At 34.4% G+C, this 21339-nt stretch overlaps 1 protein-coding gene across 1 annotated transcript in view; it reads right to left on the bottom strand.

Annotated features, from left to right (window-relative positions):
- PTEN (phosphatase and tensin homolog) overlaps positions 1 to 21339 on the bottom strand; it is an 87055-nt gene that overhangs the window by 58036 nt on the left and 7680 nt on the right. The window contains exon 2 of the mRNA XM_044915998.1: positions 6156 to 6240. Within this exon, the coding sequence (XP_044771933.1) occupies positions 6156 to 6240 (85 nt within the window). The remainder of the gene's footprint in view (positions 1 to 6155; positions 6241 to 21339) is intronic.

The raw sequence follows: 21339 nt of genomic DNA, 5'->3' as shown, positions 1-21339 counted from the left end.
TTCTGGGTGTATAACCAAATGAACTGAAAGCAGGGACATGCACAAATACTGGTACACCTATGTTCATACCAGCATTATTTACAACAGTCAAAAGGCAGAAGCAACCCAAGTGTTCATCCACGGATGAATAAGCAGAATGTGGTATATACGAACAATGGAAGAAAACGTGGCCTGCACAGGCCACAATATGAGTGCACCTTGAAGACATTATGCTAAGTGAAGTCACATGCTATGCTAAGTCAGTCACAAAAAGGCAAATATTGCATGACTCCACTTATATAAGGTGCCCAGAATAGTTACATACATAGAGAGAGAAAGCAGAACAGTGGTTGCCAAGAGCTCAGAGTAGGGAGAATGGGGAGTTACTATTTAATGGGTACAACGTTTCAGTGTGATAGGAGGAAAAAAAAGTTTGAGATATGGATGGTGATGACAGTTGCACAATGTGAATGTACCTAATGCCACTGAAGTATACACTCAGAAATGGTTAAAATGGTAAATTTTAGGGGCACCTGAGTGGCTCAGCTGGTTAAGTGTCTGACTCTTGATTTCAGCTCAAGTCACGATCTCAGGGTTGTTAGATCGAGCCCTGCATTAGGCTCCAGGTTGGGCATGGAGCCTGCTTAAGATTCTCCCTCTGCCCCTCTCCCTGCCCCCTCCACTGTCTCCAATACTGTAGAAACCAATCAAGGAAATCAATCATTTAAGGTAAAATTTATTGTATATATTTTATATGTGTGTGTATATATATATATATACACACACACGTATATATACATAATTTTACCACAATAAAAAATTATTCATCTGCAGCTCTATTCATCCTCAAACCCATATTCCTGCTTCTTCCCCAAAAGTAACCATCCTCAAATACTCGTATTCTTTTTCCTGGTATTTAATTCAGCATTTCTACAATACATACATAAAACCGCCTCTTTTAGATTTATCAATTACCTACCTATCTGCTGCCACCGTAGCACCCCCACATTTTACTTCTCTTAATCCCAACCTTCAATGGCAATATGACAATTCTGGGTTAAGCCACCCAATAGATGTTAATATTTGCTTCCTATTCTAATTCACCTGTTTTTCTAAGAATCTATTATTTTCCCCAAACATTTCAATATCCACCTATTAGTTCTACTTTTTTTTTTTCCCCCTGAAGCCCTCTGTCCTCCTGCTGCAATGAGAACCGGCTGCTTTTCAGCTTGTGGTACAGTTGTCATCCCTAGACTCTGCTTTGGTGCTTCTGAGCTGGATCCTCTGTTTACCAAAGCCCCTTTCTTTTCTTTTATGGTTTATCCTCTTACTTTGTTAGGGCACACGGTCTAGTAATTTCCTAAGAAATGTTGAATGGATACATATTTTTTGTTGTCCTTGAAGGTCTTTCTTTCCTCTTCTTGCACTTGACTGATGGTTTGGCTGGATACAGAACTCTAGGCTGAACATAGAACTTGTAAAGCACTGTTCCTCCATCTTCCATCTTTAATTCTTAGATGCTGAGAAGTTAGATGTCATTTATATTCCTAATCCCTCCTAAGTGATCCCAAAAGCTTTTGAGACATTCTCATTATTTCTGGTGTTCTTAAAGAAATTTTGTAATAACTGCCTGGTATTGGTCTGTTTTCATTCCTTGTGCTTGGCACTATATAGCTCTCTTCAATCTGGAAACTCAGATCCTAAATAAATTTTCTGAACTATGCCTATATAGGGTATATACCTCTGGTGTGTATATGTATGTGGTAAAACATTTTGTCCTCTGATAGATACGGCTACTAAGAAAATCAGCTTTGGAATCTGACAGACTGGACTCGACCCTCAGCTCACTTCTTACCAGCTGCGGCACTTGGGGAAGTTACCTCTTTTAAACCATATATGAAATGGGGACAGGTTAACTCTAGAGATTTTTAATAAAATGATACATGTAAACTGCTTATACAGCAGCAACCCATGTATGTAAATAAATGTCCAAATGTTACCTATTATTAAAATATCAAAAACTAGATTGGTGCAGATACTATAAACACTGTCAAATCCATCAAGGCTCTGCTATTTAAGGAAGTAAGACTAACAAAAGAAGTGGGAGGCAGCCAATGGGTATAGGGTTTTCTTTTGGGGTGATAAAAATGTTTTGGGACTTGAGAGAGGTGGTGGTTACAAAATATTGGGAAGGTACTAAATGTCACTGAATTGTTCACTTTAAAATGACTAATCTTATGTTACATAATTTTTGCCTCAATAAAGAAAAAAAGGAAGCAGGAAAAAGAAAGGCAGTATGGAGGAAGAAGTCAAATGTTGTTGAAAAGGGAGAATGGAATTGATACTCTTTCCTCTAAATTACTGTGAAACTTTCCTCTACATACTCTCTTTTTAATTCTTTGAACTGAATAGCCAATAAGGATAATGTTGGGAAGACAAACACTTCTTTTTTTATCGAATATCAACATATAAATAAGGTTGATTAAGAGATCGACATATAACTAAGAGATGATTATTTGAAATTTCTTTGGGAAGAAAATGTATAAAACAGGAAAGCTGGAGGATGTGTATACATATACATATGAAAAAAAAGCTGATAGTAGAGAAGACAATGGATTAAGTCTTTTTTTTTTTTTAAATCACTATATATCAGAACACTTAGCTCTAAGCATTTCCTTACAACAAATACGGGAATCTACCCGCATCTAAAATCTTTTCAATAAAAGGGGAAGTAAATTACTTCCTACTGATTTCAGACTAGGGGGAAATATTGTTATATGCATCTTTTTTCATTTTCAACATTTCCCAAAAGAAACACTGTTTAGAGAGATGTTATTTAATACAGTACAAAAGAAAAGAGAGAAGGGGGAAGGAAGGCAGGGGAAGAGAAAGAAAAAAAGGAAAAGAAAGCAGCATATTCGAATTTCACTCTTGGGAGATTTACAAGGCATAGTAGTGTATTAAAGGTTCTGCAGTAAGAAAGCCAGCTCACCTCTCTTAAACCTACATTTGTCTGATTTATTAAGTACAGAACAGTTCTTAAGCTATGTCTGTTAAACACATAATACATCATTTTGTTAAAGACTGCTTAGATTTATACCAGATAACATATAAATTAGGGTAACTTCAATATTAGCCCGAGGGATAAGATTACCACACATATCCAAGAATAATCAATTATCTGAATAAAACATTGTTTCAAATTACCAGCTGGTCAGAGCAAGAGTTTAGTGGCAGTAAAGGAGGGGGAGAGAAGGTGGGAATAAGCGGAAAAGAAGAAAAAACAATCTGGTAAGAGTTAGCTCTTCAACTTCCCTTGTTGAGACGTCCTTGTCCTGCCCTGTCAATTCTGATTATTAAACCAAACATCTGCTTAAGTTAAGGTAGTAAAAAATTCCAGCTTGGTTCACTTCTCCCCCACTTTTTATTTTACATTAATTCCTAATCCTAGGAGGAAACCTCAAAAGGAGAAGTTAAATATTTGTCACTTGAGTACCTCCAGTATAAAATTTCACGTTGCCATAACAACCCATATCCCAAAACAGTTAAATACTACATAATTTAAGCAATAAAGGCATTTGCAATTCCAGTTTCTTTTACTCAGAGGAAAGATGTACAACACCAACAAAATCTGAACCTGGCACAGGATTTCTTGTTTGGGGGAAAATCATAGAAAAAAACATGGATTTAGAGAAGAAAAGATAATTTTAAATATTCTTTAGATATCCCAATAGGGCAAAGGAAAACCCAAATGGAAATATATTTAAGAGAAAACTTGTAAGAAAATAAAGACACACTTTTAGGAATCACTACTGATAATTACGACTGTCTCCAATATTGTGGGAACCAGTCATGGAAATTAATCATTTAGGTACTAGAGACAGCCAATCCCTTGGAGATGTTAATCCTCACAGGCAAATTACTTGGAAGTTATTTCACTTCATGGGGAAAAAGCTACAGCTACCTTCCCGGTCACTGTTCGTCCTTTTTCTCATAAAAGCAGCGGAGTGGAATTAGCAACTGCAGCAAACAAAAGCCTCCCTAAGCCCTATATCCTCCCAGTCAAAAAACGGGGGAGGGCAAGACAAACCAGGCACCACACAGCTATTCTTCATTATTTACATGCTACTACCATTGCCATTACCAGAGGGGTGACAAGTGCTAAAGCAACTATTGGCTAAATAACCAACCATACACATAAATCTCTTTTAAGGAATAACAGATTTGAAAAAGACAAAAGCTAGATAAAATAAACTAGATACATTAAAGCAGATAAAATAAACTTCAACCTTGGTTACTGATTACAAATTAAATGTGTGAATCTTAATTCAGTGGCATAAAGGTAGGAGTTACAAAGTCAGAAGATGAAAGATCAAAACACTTGCAGCACAGTGTTTTCTTGGTGAAATTATTACAATCTAAGGTCTGAAAATGAAATGTGTAGACCCAGAAATCAAACTTTATCAGTAACTTAGGATGATTAGTCAGCTTCAGTGACTTATTCACAGTCAAACGAGAGCAAAGAAAAGAAGCAATGCAAAACTAGCACCCCAGGTAAATTTACCACAAGGAGGCCCTTACAGTGACCAGAAACCTGTCCTCTACCCAGAGTATTCATACCCTTTTTCCACATGAGTACTAATCTGATTTGGTTGAATTAGTACTTGGTTGAATACAGAATTATACAGAAGTAATATAAAACAGATCAACCTGAAGATATTTCATCTAGGTCACAAGGAGGCTTAATAAACACTCCTGCACTACAGGAGAGAAGACATGTCTGGTGACTGCACTGCTCATTTTCCAGATTCTCCATCTCTCTCGATGCAAAATTTACACCCGTCATTCTGTTTTCCATCACCCACTGCATTTTCTGTAGATGTGTATTATCACTGACTAAGTCATATCAAGCTGTTGCTCTTGTGGATCTGTGATGTTACGCATCCTTCCAACTGTGTCCTGCCCAACCATGAGAAGACACATTTATTTCCCTATTTTCAAGTTCTTAAATAGTACTTCTCTGACAGCTCCACGTACCTATAATTGTAATAGAAACTATAAAGAAGTAGTTTGGTTTTTCTGTACTTTTTGTAGATACTGATACTGATTTAATAATTCTGAACAGAATATAAACACTACAACAGTCCAACAGGACACAAGTCAATACTGCAAAATGTAAATATATACATCGATTCAAGGCAAATGGCTAAAAATTAACCACTGAGAAAAACAACTTATGGCTAAGCTCATATAAGGACACAGATAGGCTCATATACTTAGACAACTATTATAAAAGGATTCTACATCTGCATACTGCTTTACAAAGTGCTCTCCCACTCATGATAACATTAATTCTCATCAAATATTTAAATTCAAAGTCTCCAAGAAAGAGATTTCTGTAAGAGGATAAAGGAAATAATCCAAAATTTAAAATTTTAAAAGCCATTAAATTTTCTACTGACGTTTACAGTTAATTTTTCATACATATATATTTTTGCTTTGAAATGAGAAAATATATTAAGACTATACAAGAGACACAAATTCCTTCTCTCATAAAATATATCATGCACTCCTAGGTTATACATGTATTAAAATTATTTAAATCAGCCTTGAGAAATACAGTTTTGAGCTGAATAATAATTACACTTAGAAAATTATGCAAGTTTATAAAAGAGACAGTCAGGCTTTGGTTTGCCCAGCGATTCCTGTCCAGATCCTCTGGTACCAAATACCTCCTCAAATGCTTAGTATACTTATGCGCCATTATAAACTGTTCTATGTAAAAAATAGATGGTTATCAGTTATCTCTACCTTAGGATGAATAAGTTTAAGTGAATGAATCCACTTGAGGATCTAAACCTAATCCCCAATTGTGAAATAAAAGACAAAAACCATAGTGTAACGGAATCCAGGAATTAACCTGGTAAGAAGCATTAAAAGGAGTCCATGATATCCTGTCACATACACCTGATCATGTCAAAGGTTAGTTCTTATCAAATGAGTTGTATCCCACTGAGGTCCATTAAACAAACAAAAAGCAGTTATAGAGCACCAACATAATAAAAACAGAGTTTACATGACAAAGCACATCATTTTCTAAGACTTAGAAGTCTTCTCTAAATGAAAATACAGCATGAATACATCAATATTTGAAACAGAAAATTAAGAGTTCTTACCTTACTACATCATCAATATTGTTCCTGTATACGCCTTCAAGTCTTTCTGCAGGAAACCCCATAGCAATAATGTTGGGATAAATATCTGAGTACTTAAGTTAAGGAAATATCTGAAATATACAACAATGCAAACTACATGTACATGTTGTAAAACATCAGCTGATTATAAAAATCACTATACCTATGCTAGTAAAAGGTTGTCAAATGTATTTTTTATAAACTATCATGTGTAATTAAGAAACACAGGTAAATACATTAATTCCAAAAAAAAAGTCCGCAAAATAATTTTCAAATCCCTCTACTTAGTACATTAAAAGGGCCCTTAAGGAAAAAAGTAACTTCCACGTTTACAGTATTTAGGCATGTATACATGAAAGACAAAAACCACAGACTTTATAAATCAGAACTGAAGCTACCTTGGGACAAAAACCAAGTATCAAAATAAAAACAAAAACAGCTACACAACTTCTCATTTCTCATGGTTACAAAAGGCACCAGAGCACAGAGAAAAGTAGATACAATCAACAATTAGGAAGCCAGATTTAAGACCTGGCTATGCCTCCATCCAGTTGTATAATTTGGACACGTGACTTAACCTTTTCAGGCTTCAATTTCCTATTCCACACAATCAGGTTGAGACAACCACAGTGATCGCTTCCAAGTCCTTGGTATTTGTGACTTGGTAATACCGAACTTAGAAACTTATTCTCATTTACCATCAAGGTGGTCAACATTTAGCATGCCATTCTATTCACTTATGTTACACACTATAGTTGGCATAAAAACAAACTTCTGTGCTCCAGAAGAATCTGTATCAAACTAACTAAAAAAAACAAAAAACAAAAAAACCCCACAAAAAAACCACCAACCAATCTACATTTCTATGCATTTGTCGACCATGGCAGCGCTCATTTCTTCTTGAGCGCCATTATTCCTTTCTCTAATCTCATGATTTTTCTGACATGGACCTTCCAAAAACAGCCAAGCTAATCTGCCTCAAGCCTCCCTTCAACACCATCCCTGAAGTTCTCTGCCTGCCTACTCCTGGACACCATTCGTTCTTCAAGGACAATCCAAAATTCACCAAATCCACCAATCTTTTTTCTTCACTTTCTGCTGCTTTCACATTATTGAGTTGATTTCAGTATTATTTTCAATCCAAAAAAAATTATCAAGTTACTAAAAGCTTTTATTTTAGAATTTTTTTTTAAATGGTTTTATCCATAGTTTTACCACACAATGATTGGACAGACCTAAACATATTTTAAGAAAAAAAAAAACCACAGGGGTGCCTGGGTGGCTCAGTCTTAACAAATTGCCTCGGCCTTTGGTTCAAGTCATGATCCCAGGGTCCTGAGATTGAGCCCCGCGTCAGGCTCCCTGCTCAGTGGGGAGTCTGCTTCTCCCTCTCCCTCTGTCCTGCTCATGCTCTTTCTCTCTCTCAGTCTCAATCTCTCTCTCTCAAATAAAATTTAAAAAATAAAAATAAAAACATCTAATAAAAAAAAATAGACCACACACAACAGCATATACAGTATGCTGCTACCTTTTGTATAAAAAAATATTTTTTTTGGATAAAATAACATTTACCCATATATTTGCTTGAATTTGAACTTCTCAACACACACGTGCAGTCGCACACACACACACACACACGATAACTGAGAAACTAATAAAAATGTTTGCTAAATAGAGAAGGGGTGGCGAAGGGGAGAAACATACACTAAAAACAGCAACAAATAAACCCAATTAATTATCAAATTGATAACCAGGAAATAGGGTTTACTTCCCTGGGGTTATTTGGACACTGCAGTTTACTGTACTTCTTGGTAGGAAGCACTCTAAGAACAAAAAGAACTACAAAGAGGGGCGCCTGGATGGCTCAGTTGGTTACGCATCTACCTTCAGCTCAGGTCATGATCTCAGGGACCTGGGATCCTATAACTTCCGATGTGATACAATATGAAGGACATAGCATCATCTATGATAGCCAAGGTATCTTCAACCTGAGAATCCACCAACTATTTAGATATAAGTTTTAATTTACAGTAAATACAAGAGATAGAAAAACAAGCTAAATGACATGAGAATAAACTGGACAAATTCAAAAGGTCTGAAGCACTTGACCCAGTCTCTGCTCAAATGTCTTTATAAAAGGCAAGGAGAGGAGGGATGGGTAGCTATCCTTGATTTAAGAAGACTTAAGGGTTCTAAGAGCCAAGTTCATAGGTACAGTGCTATCATACAGGATACTGTTCTAAACAAACCAGCCATAAGGAACATTTTTGAGCCAACCAGAGAAATTTGAATATGATCTGGGCATTATATGAGATGAAAATTTACTGAAATGGAAAAGCAGACATTATTGACTAAAAAAAAAAGGTTTCAAGAGAGAATACACAGCATTATGCCATACTGACGTAAGAATGCATATATACCCATTTGCATATATGTAGACAAAAAGATTACAAACTAAGGTACTAAAAGTAATCATCTCTAAGTGGTGGGAATATATATTTTTCTCATTTTTGTTTTATATTTTCTGTTGTGGATACAATGCACCTGCACTATTTCTATAATAGATTTTTAAAAGCTGTTTGTTTTATAGTTATCTCCAAGTCTATTTACTAAGTGTCATGACAAAATATTGTCTTGTCCTGCATAACTTAAATTCAGCTCTGTATGTAGTTTAAAAAAATGCTGAATTTCTGTCAAAATGTATATATGTATATACACATATATATAATGAAAAAAGACTTAAGCAGCATTTACTACATGGCAATTTTTGTCACTTTAAGAAATAATAATTCACCCCCAACCTCAAAGGGTTCTTTTACTACAGTGGCTCCAAAACCATCAGGATTATCATTTTTAACATTACAAATAATCGCTGTCATCTATTATTCTCACATAAGTAGTTCCACCTAAAAACATAGCTCAATTCAAAGAGCTATGTTCAATTATCAAAATGTTTTAGGTATTATGTCCACTCATGAGAAAAAAAAAAAAGAGAGACTGGAGGCTCAAATCAAGCCTGTAGCAATATTAATTCTTGAAGGTGAATAAACTTTACTTTGTGACGCCGTCTGGGGAACACACTCAGAAAACAAATGAGGCAGCCGTGGGACCCAAAGCAGTGGCAGATGCCACCAATCCAGAATTCCTACCTAAAAATTATAAATAGATGCCAGTCAAAAATATAAATTGAATTTTTCTGAGCAATGCAACAGAAAAATATTTTTTATTCAAAGAAATAATAATTACTGCTACTAACAAACTTTCCAGCTGGATCCTTAATTTCAGTGAAGGTAATAGTAAGATTTTTAGCCTTACAGAAAAGCACAGTAGTACAAAGTCCCCTGAAATGCAGTCATTTTAACCAGGACTAAAGGCAAATGTATCCTTGCACTATGAATACTAACTAATAAAGTAAATACGGTTGCACAGGACTTGGTTAACTTACTTAAACAAAACCATTTGTCCCTATACATAAATGGGGAGGTTATATACTCATTAAAGTAAACTCAGTTGGCCCCCTCTTTCATTCACTTAATTATTCAAACACATAGTGAACATTCTGTGCAAGGGGCACTGAGAGCAGAGGCTAAGTAAGCAGACTACTGCACTGCAAGAGTCCCCACTCTATCAGGGAAGACAGACACACGGACGTGCAACGGTGCCACAGGCTCTACTGAATATAAGACCAAGATATTTTATGAGATACAGAGAGAGGGATTAATTCTGCAGGGGCATAGATAAAGCTTCACAAAGTAGGTGATATGTTAGATAATCCTTAAGAAGTAAAGTCAGACATCAGTAGACAGAAGAACAAACAAGAGCAATTAGAACACTCCAAGCAGAGGACAGAACAGGGATATGCAAATACATACAACATCGGGAAAAAGCAAGCAATCCAGTGCAGTTCAGAGACACTGAGCTGTATGGAGCAAGCAGGACAGAAGCCTGGATTTAGTTTTAAGGATGCTGTGGCAGGGAGTTCAATTTAACCAGACACAGGAGACAAAGGCCAGAATCAGCGTGGTGGTCTCTGTTTACAGAGCAACAATCCAATCCTTCTTTTACATAGAATCTGGGCATTCAGTCTCTTGAAGATTTCACTTTCCAAGATTCTCACCTTCCTTATTCATAGTTTGAGATTTTACCCAAGACTTTAGCATCCATCATAAGTTAGAAAGATGCAGAGAACATGTGCCACAGTACGGGAAATACATTCCCATTTAATCCTAATGACCCTACAGAGTAACAGTCCCATTTCATGAATGACAAAATTGAGGGTCAAAAAGACTGAGTAATTTGCACTAAGTTCCACAGCCAGTAAGTACTGAGTTATGATTCAAACCAGTTAGGTACATAACCCAAAGCCAGGCTTCTAATACCATGCTGCCTCATAAAAGATTAGGATTTCTTATATTTCCAAATCAATAATAAAAATATAAAATTTTCAAAGGAAGCAAGTTCAAATGAAAGTGAATCTACTAATCAAATGTTAAAACTGAAAATCTTCTAAAAGACAATACAAAAATCACTGGCATTTCCAAAACTGATGTCAGCAATTAATGAGTACTAAATTGTAAGACAAATATTTCTTACGCCAAGCATTACACCAATACATGTCTAATATGACTTTTTTGCTTCCCAATGTTAAAATTTCTGACATACTTTTTTAGACAATTTAAACCAAATAAAAATAACTGAGAAAACTATATATATGATTTCTAATACAGAACAGCCTTAACCTGCACTTACCGGATATACTTTTGAATAACAAGTAGAGGGTTTAATATGAAATCTTATCTAACGACTTACAAATGCTGCACATAAAGAATTACACTAACTAGGTCACTGAAGGAAGCCAAATATTTTTGCCATCTAGTGATCTACAAAAAGAACATACGCTCCAGAGCTAAGCTGCCTGGATTTGAACTCTATCTTCACTTACTAAGTAATCTTTTGCAAGTTACCTATCTTCAGTTCCCTGTGTAAAATGGGACTAGTAAAAGTACTTATCACACAGGGTTGTGATAAGGATTAAATGCATTAATATATGGAAAACGACTAGAACAGAGTGACAGTTGTCTATCAGATGAACAAATGGGACAGACCTAGACCATAAGGGCTCACTGTAACTATCTGGGGTTTTTTTTCCAGTGACACTGACAATTGAATAACCTAATCCTTCTAAAGAGCATCAAAGCCTAACAGAAACCTTAACTGTTTGAAATCTTGACTATACCAATTTGCCTTTTAATTATTTAACTTAAGAACAAATGTAAAATATTCCCAAATTTCCCAAAGGGAGGAAAACAAAAGCCTTCTTTCCCCATGTTATCAGTGACTACATGCAGTTAGTAGAGAGGGAGAAGAAATGCACCCGTGTGTGCATCGCACCTTCTGTCAGGCCTAAGCTGGATAGCCACCACTGCTACCAGAGATCTGCAGGCGCGACACATGACCTTCAGTAGACATACATACATGACTTTCGCCCCACCTTGGAGCCAACATGTTCAACTTGTTTTGTTTAATTAAGGTATAATTTACATACAATAAAATATAAGGTCTTAAGTGATTTGTTGATGAGTTCTGATAATCATATATATTATGATGGACAGTCTTGATTCAAGTGCTGCAACAATCCCACCTCAACCACAGAATACTGACCATGAGAAAAAAATAATAAATGGTAATTAAGTTCTAAAGCCTGTCCACAGAAGTCAATTTCACCAATAATATAACTGACCTACTATAAAATAATGTGGCTACTATATGAACTAAACAAATTTTTATTGGTTGTTCTAAGCATCCAATCCTGACTTAAAACACGAAGTATGTTCTAAGTTACACCAAATTAACAAAACGCCTTTAGAAAAACAACGTGTGAGCTGAGATTTCATATTTACCTTGTCTCAAAATTTTACTTGAACCTAAATTAATGTGGTTTACACTACAGATTTAGCCAGAATTTTCAAATAGAGGATAATAACCAAAAATAGCTCCTTAAGCCTTATCATATGTGTTCCTGAATAGAGACAGTCTTATTTTAAGTATAATTATTGAAAATAAAGCAGTCCTGAAGTTTCTTTGTAGTACTACTCAACATAATACATAGATATACTTATCCCCAAACAACTTATAAACTAAAATACCAGTATACAGTACTAGTATTCAAACCAGTAACACTTTTTTCCTGCTATAATTAAGAAAAATTATTTGCACAGATCACATATAAGCTATTTTAAAAATTCTAGTTAGCTGGAAGTTAACAATATAAAGCTGTAACATACATGGAACACGAATGGCAAATAGAAAGTGACACACAGATTTACAGAGGTAGTGATCAAAAAGCATCAAAAGCAAATCTGAAGTTGCCTGGCTCACGAGAGGGATGGACCCTAAGCTAAATCGGCAGGAGTGAAGGAATAAAGTCACTAACAACAGAAAACAAGAAGAATCGAAAGCTAGTTAGCAAATACCAGGACTTCACCATTTAATTCTATTTTCCAGGAATTTCTGGAGCTTTTCCCCTGCTTTCTGTCAGTGCTATCAACCAACAGATGCTTAAGGATCAGGTGAGAGGAAAAAAAATTCAGCCACTGATTCATAAGCTACATCAGGTCTACATTTTTTTTCCAACAAATTTTAACAAGTTTAAATTTAACAAATAGTTTTCATGTATGTCACAGTTATATCCATATTATCAACTTTACTAATCAAATTATGCTTTAAATAACTGCCACTCGCATACACTTATATGAGAGTCTCATTTAATGAAAGATTTTATATTTCTTACTAGATTTTATTTTTCTCTATTAAATGTGTAAAATGTTTGTATCTGGTTTCTAAATTGAAGATTCATATTGGTAGGAAAGCAGAAATAGGAGTTCGCTGAATTTTCCAGCTGATAAAGTGCTAATTACTCATTATTTGAGAACAATTTGTCCTAACACATAAAGCATATAATCATTCCTGTACAGAGCAAATTAATGCAGCCTAAAATCTTATTTTCTAATGTGAAAAGGGTACATAAGTACCAAAGCTTGAACTACAGAAATATTAAAAGAAAGAATGCTCCAAAAAATGGTTTTTTTTTTAAGAATAAAGTATAGTGATCAGAAACAGCACAGGACAAAGGAGCATTTAAATATTTCCTAGGTGCCAGGCCCTGCGCTAAAATATTTAACGCATAATGTCATCTAATATATAGAAGACCAAAGTTCCATTCTCAGCTTTGCAACTTAAAAGCCTATGACCTCAGGTAAGTTACTAAATCTCTGGGCCTCAAATATTTCTGTTTCTTTTTTCTGCAAAATAATGATCCTAACACCTGCTGTAACTTCTTTACTGATTGTTTTAAGGATCAAATGAGGTATCTGGACATATCTTTAAATTTATAAACTGCAAAGGGCTATTACAATTGTTATGATTTGAGGTTGCATGGGCTAGAAATGTCTTGTTATTTAATTTTAGTTTAAATGTCTCATTACAAGGCAACTCAACATGATGTTTTTATACACAAATTATAAACGAAAATAATTCCAATATATTCACTTAAATTCACTTTAGCATAAATTTTAGGTTCCTTTTAACACTTCTAAATTAACTGCCCATAGTGCCAAACCAGAAAGGAAAACTGACTGCCATGTAATTTATGAGCTTTACTGCAGCTTTCTACTCCTCCAAACAATTAGGACCTCACAACTTTCTCTCAAATTGTTACATTATACCAACTTGCCTTGACAGAAAAGTTTACACATATTTTTGCTTTGAAATGAAGTTTCGATCTCACTTTCTAGAGTTCTTCTTTTTGTTGTTTTGTTTGTTTGTTTGTTTTAAGTAGGCTCCATGCCCAGCGTGGGGCTTGAACTCATAACCCTGAGTTTAAGGGGCCCATGCTCTACCAACTGAGCCAGCCAGGCGCCCTTACATCTTACTTTCTAAAGGAAAATATCACATTCTTCAAAGGTAACATCAAGAATTGCTAGTAATTCTTCTACTTAGTAGCAATAGCATAAATTGGTTCATTTGGCAAAAAATCCGCAATCTGTAACAAAGAGCTATGAAACTGTTTTACCTTTTATTCCAGAAACCCCACTCTAACAATGCACTCTAAGAAAACAAAGTAAACTAGACAAAGATATCCACAATAGTGCTGCTTATAAAGGAAAGAAATGGAAATAATCCTAACACAGTACAGTAAGCAATGCATGATATTTAGCCCGAAGAAATGTTAACTATATAGCTTTAAAAATGACAAGTACCCACTGACAGATAAAAATTAAATTGTGAACAAATACCTAAGTATGTAATTATGAGCAAATGTACATTAACAAAGAGGGAAAGATAATTTCTAATGACAAATACCTGACATAGAATTAACTTTTCCTATTGTTTAAATTGAAGATTACACAGTTTTAAACAAATACTTTTTAAAGGAACAATCAAGGCCCTCTGAACTTCATTTAAATGTAAGCAAATGAGAACCACAGAAAAATATCTTATCAAGTCACTGATAATGCTAGAAATACTCTAAAATCCAAAGTACAATTTTTTTGTGTATTAGCTGAGGGATTATTCCCCTCAACAAATTTAATCGATTTTTCTTCACAGCTGTTATGAAATAATGTATCTACAACTGTTCAAACCTACATCAGTGAACCTCTAAAAATTTAAGTTGCCCAACTAACTGGTTTTAACGAGCATAAGAAACAATTACCTTCTTCCTAGGTCTCTGGATGAATACGATAAGGCTGATTTCCTGTTTCAGAACTCTGCTGCTGTTAAAATACACACACGCACACCCCACCCCACCCCACCCCCATGGTTCTGCTCCCACTAACAAACATCTAAGACTCACCACCAATGACAAATCAAATAAAATATGGTTTAACTTACAAAACAACTTTCAGAAAGATCGTCGGTTCAACACGCATTAGACATACTTGTCAGCATTATATACCTGAACTAAGCCAAATGCTAACTCTAATTTTCTACAGCAAAATCATAATAAAGTATATGAAAAATAAAAGTTAAAATTATAACACTGATCCAGCATTACTATAAAGTACATAAGAGTGTATCTTTTATGCTCTAATCTTTATATTCAGTGTTAGGTTTATGTTACTTCTGTAGTTCATTTCATTATAAAAGCCAAGCTTTTTAATCATTTATTTTACCAGATATAACCGTCCAAAACACTAGGTTTCGACTGTTCCCTAAGCCCATTAATTTTTACAGACAAAAAGACATTCATACAGGTAAGACAGAGAAGATGACAAGGGATGTATCAATAGTTTGAGAACAAAGGCCTAGCAGTATTTAGTGCAAATTCACTATTAGTAAACTGCATTCAAAAAAATAAATAAATAACAGATTCCAACATTTCCAACTGTACTGATCTTTTAGATACAGCCATGCACTAATTTCCTAATATTCGAAAACTACTACACACACAAGGTACTAAGAAAAAAAAGTTCTAATACAAAATATATCTCCAGCAACTGGGTTTTCATTTTCCTACTAATTAAGCTAAAACTGTAAAATTTTTAAATTTACTTCTAACAATCAAATTTACCTTTCAATGAAAGCGCTGCTAATTTGAACCATTTTAATGGAAGAAAGCTCCAAACAAGTGTGTGCTAGACTGTTTCATTTTATATTTGGCTTTAATATAATAAAACCAGGTCTCTTTATTTTATATCTAAGCCAGGAAATCTTTTAGAAATGACTAGCCTTTTTTTTTTTTCCCCAAATGGCAAAAATAGTTTTGCCTAACTGCTGTATTTTAATCCTGGATAAGAATAATATAAACTTGAAATACAGGTCTATTTTAAAATATGAAGGCACACATATTGGCATTCATTACTACATTAGTAAGAATCATATTACTGATTTTATTATAACTGCTTTGTTCTAATACTGAAAAATATGATTCATATTCCCACTGAGGGCATTTTTATCATTTTATCAACTTTATAATCACTTGAATAAGTGGATTATAAAAAAAAAAAACCTGAAATTATATATACTAAAATACTAGTCAAAATTCATATTTTAAATTTTAATAATATGCAATTTTTAAATATACTAAAAAATATGAGAGCAAGTCTACATTGCTTGGTTTGAAAAGGTAATACTCTTAATTTTAGTCAGCTACCCATAAATGCTTGTTCCTGAAGCAGTATCATTTTAGTATAAATCCAATTATTACAACTGGGGGAAAAAAGCACAATTACTGATGACAATTAGTTGTGGAATCTTCACATGCAAAGGAGAACATACTAAAATCTTGGAAAATAATTAAGCTGAAATTTGAATGATAAAACTAAGGAGTCAACTCTGTCAACCAATAAACAAACTTTTTAAAAACATAAAAGTTCAACATATAGAAAAACAAAAATACCAACAGTTAGATGGGAGGGACAGAAATGAAAACAGGGAAAGGAGCTCTGAACACCTCACACCCTTTAAATACTAATAGGTAAACAAAACAGGTAAAGACTTTTAGTATTTGGATAAAAATCTCACCTACATATGTGCTGCCTCACTTAATGTAAGAGAGAGAATTTATGTACACATTATCTGTCTATCCAAAAAGGCACCATTCTTTTCATGGTCTAGAGTTCAGACCTGAACAAATTCTATAAAGTGATGCTAGTAAAACAATCTACTTTCATCAGACATGAATTTGAAATTGGCAAGACGTTTCTTACACAAAAAATAGAGGCCCTAAACACAAAGTCAGATGTGAGAACATAAATTCAAAATCCTATCTAAACTGAAAAATTATGCCTGATCATATTAATCATTTGGCATAATAACTTCTCAATAAAAAAGTCAATATAATAAATAAAACGAAGTAGATTAAAACTAATCAGACCCTATTAAGTCCAATATGCAATTTTAAAGACATCTATGCAACCTGGCAACACCCAGTTCTTTGGGGGGTGAAAAGGAATTATGTTACAGAAACAACTTACATATAGTGGCTTAAAATGAAAAAGCAAAATTTCAAATGGGGAAACTCATTTACTAGCAGAAAGACAAGAATTGAGTTGTACAGGAAAGCAGAGGACCTGAAAAATATTTAAAGCAAATAGTTAAGGAATACATATTAAATCAGTTCCCTGATGAAGTTCTGTAATAATGAATTCCTATATGCCAACTGTTAGGAAGATTACAGTTTAAAAATACCAAAATCTCATATAACTTAATATCTCAAGTTAAAACATGATGTTTCCACTTAAATATCCAAATAATCTTGTAAAACTAAATGACTAAAAGCCAGACTTCCATTACATAAACTTTAGTTCTCAACCAGTATCTTTGCATTTTAGAAGAAAAATATAAACACTAGCATAACCACTAAGTTTTATTATTGCAAAAGCTTAAAACTTGATATTAGTCTTTAAAGACTATCATAGATGATTCCAAAAAACAGAAATGTCAAAACCACTCATATCACTAGATTATCTTAACTTTTTCCTATAGTTGAGTAACAGATGGCAAGCCTTAGTTCTTGGACACTGCACAATAATCACAATCTGTGTGACCTTTTCAGTATTAAAAAGAATCCAAATAGCCTTAATAACCAGCACCTGAGTGTATTTTACAGTATTACCTATAATCCTGATCAGGATGAACAGAAACTAGATATGCAAAACTGCATCATACTTTTAGTGTACTGATATTTATTTTACATAAATTTCTGACAACCAGTCCATGAAAACTATCCAGATGTCAGATTGCTTCTTCAGTTTTCAAAAAACATACATGCATACATTCACAAAGAATTTTTACCATTACTTTGTTTTCATTAGCACCAACTAGGTATGTATCATATGTAGATCAAACTACAGGGAAACAACTATTTCTGATACTTCACCATTTAAAATAACTAAGGCAATTATGAGGGGTTCTGCAAACTATTTAAAAATGCACAAATACCTTTTACGTTCACTACAATGAACTACATTTTAAACTAGACGCATAGGAACAAAACTAGAAGCCAGTAGGAAATATGAAGCATCAGAAAAGTAGAATAGGCACTTTTAAAAAATTCTCTTTGGTTGTATTTGTATAAAACAAATTTTTTAAAAGAAATTTTCTTAAGTATAGCAAGCAAATGAAGTCTATTATTCATATACTGAAATAAATACCATAAGCCTTACTCAATTAAACTACAGCAATAAATGCCATCTGTTTTTCTTAACAAATTTGAAGCTATCATATAATTAGCAGTTCTGGTTTTAAAATATTTATCAGTATCTCTGGATATCTCCTATAATTTCAAAAAGAAATCACAACACTGAGTCAAAACTTAAATTTCATAAGAATTTTTAAGATAGGCTGACATTTTATTCTGCTTGTGCAAAGTGAGAGGCAAAGTAAATTGTAAAATCAAGCAAACAGAAAAAAAAAAAATCACAGTAAACAATCTATTCCTAGAACACTTTCGTAATTACGTTTGCCCTAAAAACAAAACAAAATTCAGAATCCACTAAGCTACTCCCCTGACATTTTCTCATCTCTGAACTAATCTAAAGCTCCATCCTAAATTTTTTTAAAAACTTCACATTAATGCAAGTTTTTAAATTAGATAAATAAAGCACTTCAATTCAACAGGCTGACACAGCAAAGTTAGGATCTAGAAAAGAATGTAACACATACATCAGAGAACCTTAGAGTCAGCCCTACTTTATCTGGAAAGATAGAAGTTTTTTATAACTTGTCAGAAATTTGCCATTTTACATCAACACATTTAACTCCACCAGATCTGAGTATAACAAAGCAGCTTTAGAATAAAGTGTAAGACTAAAAAAATGCATTAAACAACAAAAAACAAGTACACTGGGGGCAAAGTATCTCTCAACAACTACATAATTAAAGGAAACAAGCTAAAGATTACTTTAAAAACTATTACCAATATAAAAATGAAAAAAAAGTTGTGTGGGTTTTTTTTTAATAAAGCATATCCATCCTGTTAGAGCAGTTCTAAGTAACATCCTTCTACATACCTCTGAAGGTGCTTTACACTTACACACTTATTGAAAACATCTTCAGCCTTTTCTAAAAGAAGTTAAGGCAACACTTTCACAACCAGCCAAATAACACATAAGCCATTTTGGTTACCAGTGATATCTTTTTTGGACAAAGTTCCTATTATAAAGAATGTTGGCCTAGCAGCAGTCAGAAAACCTAGATGTTAAAAGCCTCGCTCCATCATGTATTAGCAAACTGACCTTCTTAAGTACCACAGCCTAGACGCAAAGGTACTGACTTTAATCAAATATTATACTTCCCTTATTACTATGTACCAGACACTTTATACCTTTAAGTAGAGTTTCTCGGGATGCCTGGGTGCCCCAGTCAGTTAAGCGTCTGCCTTCGGCTCAGGTCATGATCCCAAGGTCCTGGTCTCGAGTCCCACACATCAGGGACTTGCTCAGCGGGGGAGTCTACTTCTCCCTCTGCCTGCCAACCCCCCCTGCCTGTGCTCTCTGACAAATAAAATCTTTAAAAAAAAATTATAATAGAGTTTCTCAACCTCACATTCTTGACAATTTGGGCCAGATAATTCTTTGTTGTGGGAAGGACTGCCCTGTACACTATAGGATGTATAGCAGCATCCCTGGGCTCTACCAGAGCATCCCTCCCACATTGATCTCCCAGCTGTGACCACCAAAAATGTCTCCAGACACTGCCAAATGCCCAGACAAGGTGGGAGGAGGTCACTCCCAGTTGGCAACCAATATTCGGAAAACACCTCACCTATACTTCTAACAAACCTAAAAACTACCCTATGAGGATTTTTACCAACATGTTAAGAGATGTGGAAAAAGGGTTCACTAACGTTAAGCAGTGTATCTTTTATTATACAACTGATATGGGGCTGAGCAAGGAGTTAAGCTAGACTTTGACTCTCAAGTCCATGCTCTGTCTACCCCACCATGCTGCTTTTCTAAACTTACTGCCTCATCTACATCATCAGAATAATATTTGCCATATTGAGTTATTCAGGGTTTACAGATCAAATGAGATAATGTATATATAAATTCTATTAACCTAAAGGAAATAACACATTAAGGATTTGTTTGACTGAAGATAACATAATCCAGTGGTTCACAAAGAGTGATCCCCAGATCACCAGCATCAGCATCACTTGGGAACTTGCTACAAATGCAAATTCTCATGCCCCAACCCAGACCTAATGAATCACAAATTCTCAGGGTGGGATATGTAATCTATGGTTTAACAAGTCCTCCAGGTTATTCTGATGCCCTTTCAAGTTTGAGAACCACTGATATAATGGGGAAAATACTACACCAAGTGCCTAAAAACCCTACATCCTTCTTTGGACTCAATCTCTACTAGCCCTTAACAAGTTACTGATTCTTATTGGAGCTATGATTCCTATACCACAAAAGAAAAAAAAAAAAAAAGAGACAGACAGTAGTACTTGCTCTTTTAGGCTTTTTTTCTTCTATGCAAAACCAAATGAGCTAAAGATTAAGAAAAGGCTTTGTTAAAAAAAAAAAAAACACACACACACACTAAACAAATATAAGACACTGTTAGGATATATGCCAGCTAACTCCACTACATTAATTAAACAGGAAAAAAAAAAACCCTTCTGACTCAAGTCCTCATTTTTCTCTTATTTCATATTTCATGAATGATTAAGAATGTTAAATAAATTTTACATCATGGCTAAATAAAGCCTGGCAAAACAGTTTTCACATTTTGAAAAAATACAACAGAAAAAGCTCAAGCATTCCATTTGATCTCTGAAAGACTCAGAACAAAGTAATTCATAAGTACACATTTTAAAAATAAATACCTAAAAATCAAGCTTAGTTAACATCCCCCAAACTTCATTTTAAAAGTAGATAAAAGTTTTCAGCTCTATTTACCTCCAATCAGTTCAGAATGACTAGAATACTCAAAAAGAAGTCTCACTAATTCGTGAGAGCAAAGGAATTTTAAATGGAAAAAAAACTGCATACATTTAATTTTTTTTTATTTTTTATTTTTTAAAGATTTTATTTATTTGAGAAAGAGAATGAGAGAGAGAGAGAGAGCATGGGGGGGGGGGGGGGGGGGGGGGAGCAGAAGCAGACTCTCTGCTGAGCAGGGAGCCCGATGCGGGACTCAATCCCGGGACTCCAGG

The sequence above is a fragment of the Neomonachus schauinslandi genome, chromosome 6 (assembly GCF_002201575.2).
Source record: "Neomonachus schauinslandi chromosome 6, ASM220157v2, whole genome shotgun sequence".
In the NCBI taxonomy this organism is placed as follows: domain Eukaryota; kingdom Metazoa; phylum Chordata; class Mammalia; order Carnivora; family Phocidae; genus Neomonachus; species Neomonachus schauinslandi.
The sequence above is the reverse complement of the archived record's forward strand: the minus strand, read 5'-3'. Positions and strand labels throughout refer to the sequence as shown.